The sequence below is a fragment of the Homalodisca vitripennis genome, chromosome 6 (assembly GCF_021130785.1).
Source record: "Homalodisca vitripennis isolate AUS2020 chromosome 6, UT_GWSS_2.1, whole genome shotgun sequence".
NCBI classification, from domain to species: domain Eukaryota; kingdom Metazoa; phylum Arthropoda; class Insecta; order Hemiptera; family Cicadellidae; genus Homalodisca; species Homalodisca vitripennis.
Genome location: NC_060212.1, coordinates 110,699,181 through 110,710,459, shown reverse-complemented (window position 1 = coordinate 110,710,459; position 11,279 = coordinate 110,699,181). Strand labels below are relative to the sequence as shown.

The following is an 11,279-nucleotide window of genomic DNA, read 5'->3' as shown; positions in this document are numbered from 1 at the left end:
TTCAAATTGAGAATTCAGGCTAATTTTTACACTTTTGTGACGTTGAAATTGGACTAACCGTAAGGCTTCAAAGGTAACTAACTCTGTAGCTAACTACATGAATGAAAGTAATTGAAGTTTAATCTGTCAGCCCATTGTACCATACGGTCTGCCCTTTCCTTTGATGACACCCAGAACTGTCGCAAGGCACGGATGACCAGCGCACCGGCCGCTCCGCGCTGCAAGGTCGGGGCATTGTCGCAGGCCATGCCGGGCGGAGGAGAGCGAAGGGTGCAGTTATATAAAGTTGGCGGAGATGACAGCGGACAGTCAGTGCTCTAGTTCTCTGCGTACCGCGTCTCCAGAACAGCTGAAACATGAAGGTAGGTCTCGTCCATCCCCCACCTACATTTGTTCTGTTGCGAAGCTTTATTGCTATAGTAGAATTCTATCCACTTCTTTAAATTTGTAACATTTTAAACAATTCTTCATAAGTTTTACTTTTTAAGTTATAATTTCCTTTTTCTTTAGATAATTTATTTTTTATTTTTCAAATAGTTTAACTCTGGCTAAAATGGTAGTTGAGTTCATAGAATGTAAATTGTTCCTAGATGCAAGTGATGTACTTAAGATTATTTAAATAAACAATTAAAATAACTATTTGTATTTTGTGTAATAATATATGTACTCTTTTATTGGAGCTGTATCTCTAAAGTAAATGTTAATTTTTACATTGTTTAATACTTGAGAGTATACGCTATGGATTTCATCTTGGTAATGCAAGGACAACGGTGGCCATTCTAAAACTCAGTTTTTGAAAGCCTTTCTAACTACAGGGTGGGGAAAAAATGGTCTAGTGTTAGTAAATATTAAATAGATTCAGAAGCGATGAAATACTTATATGAATGCCGGATGCGTAAGAACACTATATGTTTTAACTGCCACATTATGCTACACTTTGATATAGAAATGTACAATTGTATGTAACAATTTATGTATAAATTGAAAAAATTGTATAATAAAAAGTTTGACTTTTTATTTGTAACCTTTCACGCAATTCTTAAATATCGTCTTACTCGTCCTAAAAACAAAGAGCAATAAATTTAGATTGATCAAGTGTTGTACAAAATTAGTTCTGTTTTCTTTTTAAAAAGTATTCTTGTTTTGTTAATTTTACCACGACGTTTTAAAACAATTAATTTAAAATCATATTATTGAATGGTCAGAGGTAAACCAAAGATATTTTTAATGTTTGTAAGTTTCAATCATAATTCCAAAATACAGAAAGTCATTCTTGAAAAGTTACCAGAAGCTTTATTTTTTTTTATTTTATTTTTTTTTTACAATAGAATGACATGCACTTTATTGTTATATTAATTTAGTACTGTCGCAGCGCTAAGATCGAATATGATATGTTGTCCAAATGTAACACATTAATAATGTCTCAGTGAAAAATTAAATGCTAAAAAAGAGCAGTTGAAGTTTTTCATTTTATTTGTCGATTACAAATACCATCATAAACATCAACAAAACAAGGAAATTCCCAAATTTAAATTCGAAAAAGATTTGATTTTGATACTATTAAAATTACACTTTCTCTTTTTCAAGTTCCTATTGAGATGTCCGCCGACATGTTATACTATAATTAATACCCTTTAATTTTAAACAAGTCTCAATTTTATTCTGGCTGTGTTCTCATGAACTGTAATATGTTCTTCATTTTTTTAACCCTTCTTTTTGATGATCTTTAGTAAATACGTTAACCCGTGAAATACGACTAGGACTTTATCAATTTTTTTTATTATTATCTTCAGAAAAGATTAGACTTTTTATCACCCTTTTGACTCTTATCTGGCATCAACCAATCCAAAGTAACACATTTTCACAATCTAAATTCCAAAAGCATACAAGCCAAAAGAAAAGTACTTTATCACACTTAAGTGTATTACAGTGTGTTCTGCAATGGAAGCCCAAGGAAACAACTGAGCTAGATTTAATATTGCATTCTGACCACTTCTCAAAACAATCAAAGTAAATACAGCAAGAATTCTGATTTGGATCATAACCATGGACCATCCATGGTTCTCACGATTTCCTGCTATTAGGTAGACTAAATTTATTGATTCTCGAAAATATTACAATGGTTCTTTGGCCCTGAGTTACATGTAGAACGTAAGACACCCAGCCTCACTTTGAGCCGAGAAGGTTCCGGTAAAACCTTGATTCAGTAAACTTTTTTGAAAATTATAACAAATCAGGCGTTTTACCGTTTATTACTTGTATAGTGGAAGTTTATATACAAGTAATTAACTATAAGTAATCACCCCAATTCCTTTCTTCTTTGAGGTTAAGTGCAAGATAAGGCTTATACAGTATACAGCAACGTCGCCTCAGAAATTAAGATTTTGTTTTTTTTTATGTATAACACATTCTTGATTAAAAAATCGAGTAAATTGCTTATGTTTACTCAAATTTTCACCAGTATCCAACTTTAAATAAATACATCCACTTATAGAAAACTGCTAGATTTAATTTGAAGAATCACTCCAAAAGAAATACTCTGATTTTGGTGCACTGTTTTCATTGTCAAATTATTTTGTGTTTACCGTCAAAATATTCAACACCAAACTGGAACGAATTACAATTCTTAATTAAATTACAAAACGTAATAGTAATGCAAGTTTAAAAAAAGTAAGTTACTTTAAACCAATAGATTAAAAAATTATTAATATCAATGTTGTTGGCTTAAACATTGCCTTGAGAATTATGTTATTTAAATGAAGAGACTAAAATGCAGTTCTAATTTATATTATAAAATGCATTAAAAGAAGCATGTATCAAGTAATATGTTTTGTGAGAATAGTGTACCCTATAGCCTTGTTAAAGTGCATAAATACTAATCCTAGAAGTAATTTTTAAAAACTCTTTTAAAAGTTAGGAATAGAATATACTCGTACAACTTACAAATCTCGATTAAATCAAATATTCCTGTTTTGAATTAAATATATTGATATTACGGGTATTTGAACATTTTGATCTATTTCCTGAATTCGAATGTTGTCTTGAAACGTTTTATCGGGTTTAGAACGTGATGTCAGGTAAGGAAACCAACTATTAATTTGGTTAAATACTCGGATTTTTCTTCAGAAAGCTGAGTTAAAACGTCCAAAATAATTAAAGCTACTTTCTTGGGTGGAGAGTGTTGTATTTTTTATTCACATACAAACTCAGGCTGGTAAATAGAGATATGCACTTTGTAACTTAAACTTTTACTCCTTTAAAAACTCTTTAAAACGTTATAATCTTTTCCACCTTCCATCTTTATGTAATAAGTTTATATAATGTAACACTTCTGTTTATATTTTGGACCATTATGTTCCGTCAGTTGAAGGGTACACATCTTTTCTCTCGCTACTGTGCGATATAATTCATTAAACATCTTATCCTTCAGTTTCTTAATGTTTAGTTTTGTGTTTGAGAGGTATACAAGCTTATCGATTCCATTTGTAGTACTAGTGCACCATTACAAGTGAGTTAAGGGTGTGGCTATGGAGAGGCTTTTTGGGTTCGGAATACATCTATTTGTTACGGCGGATAAACAAGTACTCTCTAAATAGAGGAGTACTCGCATAGAGGAGAATACCGTAGCAGAAGTATTGTACAGCTCTACAGACTTTCAAACTCAGAGAACCGAAATTGTGTGACCTTGCCAAAAATTTCCAACCTTGTCAAAAATGTATGATCTTTTTAAAATTGTATGGCCTTGCCAAAATTGCATCATTTTGTCAAGATGTATGACCATGCCAAAATTGTATAATTTTGTCAAAATTTATGACTTTGCCAAACTTGCATAACCTTGCCAAAATTATATGACCTTGCCAATACTGGATGACTTGAAGACGCAGGTGTTGTCATATATTTGACACCATAGTAACAGCAAGAACAAAAAAAGGAGAGCCTCAGAAATCAACTTTGTGTATCGCGTGTCATCACGCACACATTCTGTCACACGTCTCATGAGGCATCCAGTGTTACACTTTTTACCGGGTTTCTTCATTGTGCAGCTATCGCTTTGTCCGATGACGTCTAGTGTGTGGCAAATTATCTGTTTGGCACTGATGGGGAACAATAAAAACTGACATCTACCGTAATGCCTCGAATCAGTACTATATTCGACTATATTGGTACTATATTGGTGTTTCTAAAACCAATATTGACAATATATTTCTTGCAAATAAATTTCTCAATTGATTGAACTCCATTGAATTTTGACAGATCTTAAAAGTTGAGAGCTATTACAGAAGCAGTATACCTTTGAAGACAAGAGTTCGCGCGTTACCAGTAATTATGTCACTATTTTCTGCCTTGGTACAGAATTCCAGAGCATCATCAAAGTGAAAGTCACGGCTAAGTTTGAGAAATAGTCTGTACACAGACAATACAGGGGCAATGCCAAAGTTCCATTACGCCGACACTCCCTGTCTGGCCCTGACAATGAACCGGATGGGAAAATTTCATCGACACAAAATGTGCTCTCAGACATTAAATCAAAGTGCCGCAATGACATCATTGTTTTGAGAAGGAATTAACCATAATCGGGAACACAATGATAATGACGTTACATTACACACTCATTTAGTTCATTCCTGAGTGTTTGTGTAAAACCAAAATTTCAATTCTTCTCTAAATTCTTTGAGCTCTGGGTTAAAAAAATAACTACAATCTATTTATATTTTGTAATGCTACGCACTTATAGTGAACACAATTATGTTTATTTTATGCCAATAAACGTTGTAAGCATTGTTTCTCTCCAAAATTACAATCTATAAGTATATATGTTTGATTTACCTTAAGTGATTGACCACATTGACCTTCGCCGTAGCGTAGGGTTAAGGCTGTCTCAGATTCGATTCCCAAGGAGGTCAATACAAATTCGTAGATGGTTTGGAATGTTCTCCCTTGCACCCTAATACTCTGTGAGTTTACCAAAGGCGTAATGAGAACCCTGATAAAAGTAAAAGATAAGTCATCTTTGTTTTAATTCTCTTTTTGACAATGAAAGGATTGTGAAGGAAACAGGATATTTCCGGACATTTGCCATCGTTCAGTGATACAAAAAACCAGTAGCAATAAAATATCTAACAACACAAATATCACAAATTTGGTATAGGACAAACACAACAAACGAAAAATGTAGCTATGGGAGGAAGGGTTGATTCAATTTTAACGTTGGATTCAGCTTCAGTTCACCTTTCTTTTATTGCAGCACGTAATGTGTCAGGGACATTACTAAATTTTCATGATTTTCCTTATACGTTCTTAAACGATAAGAATTTGTCTTTTGCAACATCCTACATCTCCTGAGGTGTAACCATTTCAACCCCTGAGGAATATGGAGGTTTCATCAGTGGTAAAACAAAGTCATGATGACATTCAAAGGGATAATTAAAATGTCCAGGAAAGGTCGTCGGTTTTGACAGAAGGGAAACATTCTTGGCGAGCACCAAACCGCTAATCGGTTACTAATTTTATGCAGCAGCTTGCTCGAATTACGCCCAATTACGGTAGCACAGTTCGGTGCAGAGTCTAAACCCCCGCGCGTGCTCCGCTCGCCATTAGAAGAGCGCTAAGCATAGTTTAAACTGAGCAGATTGTCGCCAGTCATGCCCTTCACCTAATTGTTACCATTATAATACCGGCAATGGCAGGGCGCGGGTGGGTTGTGCCATTAGCGAATTACCTAATTGCAAACACAGTTTTAATAGGTTGGATTGTATATCATTTCACGAATGGTAGGTCTTGAGACGGTTTATAACCATCTTAAAGTTGAATAGATTTTAATGGCGACAGTAAACTCGGAGAACCGGATTTTCTGACTTGGTTCTTTTTCTTTCTTTAAAAAAAAGGGAGTGGAAAATCCCGTTTTGAGCCTTATTCTGCCCGTCCTCATGGGCCTCTTGATTGTGCGAGGATCTTATCAAACAGAATAATGGGAAGAGTCGATACAGTACAAGGACGATAAAAAGTACTGATAACAATTTGCTTTATCACAAATAGGTCTCTGACTCATGCCCAAAGTCCAACGTCTCAGACCGCTTGGCATCGATATTCCTAAAAACCTTAAAGGGTTATAGCGCTATAAGAACAATATTTAGCCTCATATACCCTCACACCTTAATTTTATGATCCTAATATTTCTTAATTTGTTTATATTAGTTATTTTAAAAAGATGAAAAATATTAGTGCTGCCTAAATATTATTTTGACAATATTCAATATCTGAGAAAATTATTGATTGTGCATGTGAAAAAGTTAAATTATAAAATAATATTAATGGAATATTGCCATTTGTCTAGAAATAGTCATTGTAACTTTGAAGAGAGCTAAAGTCAAACACATAAAATATCAGGCGTAAGGATTAATGTAATTCTAGAATACATCTAAAACGTCAAACTTAAATTTAAATAGATCTACCAAAAACGTGTTTAGAATTCCCAGTAAGACTTATCTGAAGGAAACAGGATTTTCTGGACATTTTCCATTGTTCAGTAATACATAAAAAATCAGTAACACTACGTTTCGTGATCTGCAATCTGCTCTCTTCTTCAGGTAAATAACAAACCTAACAAATTATTATTATTATTTTATAATTATATGTTAGGTTAGTTATTGACCTGAAGAACAGATCAGATTGCAGATCTCGACTACAAAAATGTTGAAGATAACCATATATATTGTATAGACCATTAGCAGCAACACATTATGTTCTAAAGGAATCCATAAGTGGCAACATAACGTTTTTGCCATATTATTGTATTGCAGTGAAGTCAATCCTGTCTCATTTCACCTATAAATCCAACTATATGAAAATTCTACTTGTATGTATTAAGATTGCATCATAATCACCTAGACCTTTTAAGGATGTTCAATAAACGTAAGAAGTTGCTTTACCATTGGATCATTGACAGAGTTTCCATTTACAATTTATAGCTCAATTTGAAGTGTATAGATTTGTAAAAGTAAATTCTCAGTTAAAAGGGAATTTGAAATGAAAAAGTGTGCAATTGATCATTTAAAACATCAAACTATGGAGGAAGAATTTATTACAAAAGTCATTTCTACAGTTACCGTTGTGTACCGGTTATCCTAGAGTAAATTTCTGCAACATTGCTGCATCTTATATCCATCAAGAGTGATCAATGTTTGACTCCATTAAGAAACCGAATCCTTTCAACGCGTTTCTGGCCTTCTTGCGCAACCCGACCGTTTTGTGCGGGTAACTATGACTTATCGCTGTTTACATTCAGAGAGTCTCTGACGGTTGGCGGACAGCTGTCAGCTCAAGGACAGGAACTAACTTCTCTTCTGCGTCCCTCTTACTTGCATCATTCCCTCTCTCTCTCTCTCTCTCTCTCTCTCTCTCTCTCTCTCTCTCTCTCTCTCTCTCTCTCTCTTTATGCAATTGTAGCACTCGTGGGGGCGCGGCACTCAGAGACGCTCGAGTGGTTGACCCCGCATTCTTCCTGATCCTTGCCACTTTAATTCTGCTTGCGCCACTCACTCTCCGTTACATCTGCACCAATTTGTCACCCGTGGCACGGGCGGTCGCGCTGCGGTCGGGCTGTAGTAACATGCATGCTCGCGGCAATAACTCCATTCCAGAGACGAGCGAGATTGTTTCGCTGTTGGCAAATAAAACTCGCCACGGTGGACATGTCTGAAACGTAACCTGTGCAATGTGTGCCACCTAGTGTGTGCAGCATGCCAAAAATTTCGAAATGCACATAATTTGTATTTCAAATTTTTCAACAATCCAAGTATAACTATAATTTTAGCTCTCCGTCAGTTCTGCTAATACTGAAATTTTAGTTGTTCGGACTCTACATAAAACTGTCCGACTCTCTTTGGTACTATTTATCACCACCCTGCCAATTTTAACTGATTACATTTAGAATGATAACCAAACTTAGTTAGCCTACTTGTGTGAATTTTACATATTCAGATCACATTACTACATTTACTTGTTCGCTTCAATGATTATTATCATTATTAGTTGACAAGATGATTTATTTTAAATGTTTTAACTAAGTTGGGTATTTGACAACATAAATATAGGAACATCGTAAACCAGGAATAATACTTGCATCTGCTTAAAATTATTTTATATGTTTAGATGCAAATATTTATTTTTTTTTAACATTAATGATTAAATGTTAGTTCCATCACTGGTTAAACATGTTATATTAAGGGTACACGGACTATAGTGGAAGGAAGCTAGATAAGAAAATACTAACCAAAATTTTATCTCTCCCTTAGTTGCTATAAAGTGATGATATATGTCTTAAGAGAATTTTATTAATGAACTAATCTTGAGAAAAATAATAACTGTACGTTGGAACATTTCCTGAAGTGAATGTTTCCCCCAGGTCCTCACGAATGTTCTGGCGCTAGCTCTCGCCGTGGTTGTAGTGTATGCTGAGCCTCCAGTGCCATCGTACTCCACGACGCACCAGGACGCCTTCTCGCCGCCCCCGATCAGCGGACCCTCGGCATCCTACGGGGCGCCTCCCTCAGCCGCCTATGGTCCTCCGTCTTCAGGGAGGTTCGGCGGCAACCACAGACAGACCCAAGCTGTCCTCAGGCCCAGTGCTAGTTATGGTGCTCCCTCCGGCCATGGAGGCTCCGGGTTCGACAGTTCTTTTGGAGGAAACAGTGGATTTAGACCAGGTGGTGGGTTCGGAGGCCACAAGAACCGCGGAGGAGGTGCTAGGCGGCCATCTGCGTCTTACGGAGCACCGTCCACAGGATACGGCGCACCCTCCGCCGGTGGCTATGACGACGGCAGTTCCGTAAGTACAAAACTTCAGGGTTTTCTTAATTACGAACTTCAATCCTTGTTGAGATTTGAGTTGAATCTCAAATGAATAGCACTGTTCAAAAGAATGGTCTCAGTTAATATCGTAAGAGTGATTAATTGTTTGAGGATCTAGTAAAACCCCTGCTCAAACTAGTACGAATTTGAGTCTAGGCTAGAGTTAACACATGTTGGTATAAAAGTATTTAAAAATAAAGGTAAGAACAAGATCTTTGCTTACCAATTACAATACAATAACCCAGCAGGGATCACCTCTGGCTGGTTTAAATCTTCCAGTTGAACATACTACTGGCCATAGCAAGAACCGATGTATCACTTCCATTTGCGTAACCTTATGGATGTCCAGGAGCGGGCTCTAACCGCAAATGTCGAGATTCTGGATTTCAAGGGCAATTCGATAGGTTTAGTCTTCTGCAGGAGATGACTGTTGGAGTTGGTGGGGTTTGTTCCCTAACCTCAGAGGTTCTTGCCAGCCTCAACAAGGGTAAGCCACCCCCTGCCTGCTTTGACTGGAGAGCTAGCCTCCCCTTCTTCTGAGGGGACATGACTTTGAGATTAGTGCCCTAATTCTTCCTCATGCATCTCGATATGAGGCGGCCCCTACCTCCTAACCTTACCCATCCTGAATATCCTGTCACTCCGGAAGCAGCGCTAAGGTTCTTATAAGACTAAGTGCAATTTATAAAGCTTCTTGTCCTAAGAGAACAAAAAAAAAATATAATACAAAACCACCACTGTTTATTTCCTGGTAAATGTATGCATTAAAATCACAAACTCTTAAAGTTACATTAAGGTCAACATTACTTTTATGGTACACAAACATTTAAAACTAATGTTGATGTAAAACATAAATATTATTATGCATGTAAGAACCATCGTAACCAACTAGGTCCATTTTTAGGACGATGAACGTGTTGAAGATTGAATTGAATGTTTATGCGTATAACTGTCTATGACAAATGAATTTCTCCTAAACAGTTGTATATATTAACTATTCTGTGGTTTTATGGGAAATTTCATAAATTAATCTGAATACTTCTTGCAGATAAGCAATACTGAAATACTTCATTTATCTTCAGCTTCCTTCTAATCCTTCCTTTCATCTCCAACTTTTTCTTTCCCCGGTCATTTCTTCTTTCTTGATAGAATTTAATAAATTTATGACGATGATTCATTCTAGACAATACTCAGAAAATACTGCTTCTCTTCATTGTGCACTGTGATATGAAATGGCTAGCAAAAGTCACAAATTGAATCAAACTATATCCTCGTTCCAGGGTCCAGCCAGCTACAAGTTCTCGTACCACGTGCAGGACGCCGCCTCCGGCAACGACTTCGGCCACCAAGAGAGCCGGGAGGGCCACCAAGCCACGGGCATGTACATGGTCCTGCTGCCTGACGGCCGCCGCCAGATAGTCGAGTACACTGCCGACGAGTCTGGATACCACCCCATAGTCAGGTACGAGGGTACAGCGACCACCGCCAGCGGGGGCGGCTACCCCTCCGGACCCAGTGGCTCTGGAGGCTACCGCTACTAGACCGGCCCCTCGCCCATGATCTGATCTTGCCACCAAACCTTTGTACATGCTGTATTATACTAGCTTTAGTTCCATTTTGTGAACGGAGAGCACTAATTTAGGGTTAAGTTACCAGAGCGCGCTACCTTACTGCAATACAAGGATTATGGAAGTAGCCATTATATTAATGGTGATAACCGTTGTGGCTTATTTTGTACTAATTGTTATTCTATTAATCCGCTTGGTTGTGTATCTTCCTACTAAAAATATTCTTATAAATTATAGTTCAAAAATATATAAACTTATCCATGTAATGCTTGTATTGTACTTGACTTATGTGTATGTTACCAAATCAAAATTAATTATATAACTGTTAAGGTGTAGACTTGATTTATTTTTTGAGAGACTGTACAAACTAATGAAGTGTGTCTGGCATCTAAGTGGGTTAGTTAGATTTAATTACAATTGTATATTTTAATGTGAGCGAAAGTGTAACTTTTATATTGAAACTTATTAATAAAATGTTTATATAGTAACATTGTTTCTTTATTCTAACACTATTACACAAAAATGCACAAATATTTACTGATTAGTTATGATTGAAAATCTCTGTAAACTGTTCAGAACAGGTTCGTTTACTAAAAAGAATTCAGGTTAAAATTCAAGACATTCATTATCTATTCTGAAATTCCAAGTATTCCAGAAATCAAATGGATTAATTGTTGTTTATTTCCAATAAATGGTGTGAAAAATGGATACATGAGTACACACTAAGCAATGTAAAAATGTATACTAATCAAAATACTTCTAAAATAAAACAACTACCATTGTCTAAGAAGATGGGTTTGCATTGGATATTTACTTCTTATACATATAATAACAAATTTTGTTTAAAAACTGCCTTTTATG

The 11,279-nt window shown here is 36.0% G+C and overlaps 1 protein-coding gene across 1 annotated transcript; it reads left to right on the top strand.

The window, feature by feature from the left end:
• The first annotated feature begins 250 nt into the window (after positions 1–250).
• LOC124365248 (pro-resilin-like) lies at positions 251–10,906 on the top strand. Its single transcript, XM_046821213.1, has 3 exons — positions 251–362; positions 8,405–8,827; positions 10,131–10,906. Exons 1-3 carry the CDS (start codon positions 357–359, stop codon positions 10,389–10,391), a joined length of 690 nt encoding a protein of 229 aa, XP_046677169.1. The 5' UTR covers positions 251–356; the 3' UTR covers positions 10,392–10,906.
• The last annotated feature ends 373 nt before the right edge of the window (positions 10,907–11,279 follow it).

Excerpts from the sequence above, each read along its gene's own strand:
- LOC124365248 (XM_046821213.1), top strand. Across the intron at positions 8,828-10,130 it reads GCTATGACGACGGCAGTTCC|GGTCCAGCCAGCTACAAGTT; the intron begins GTAAGTACAAAA and ends TCCTCGTTCCAG.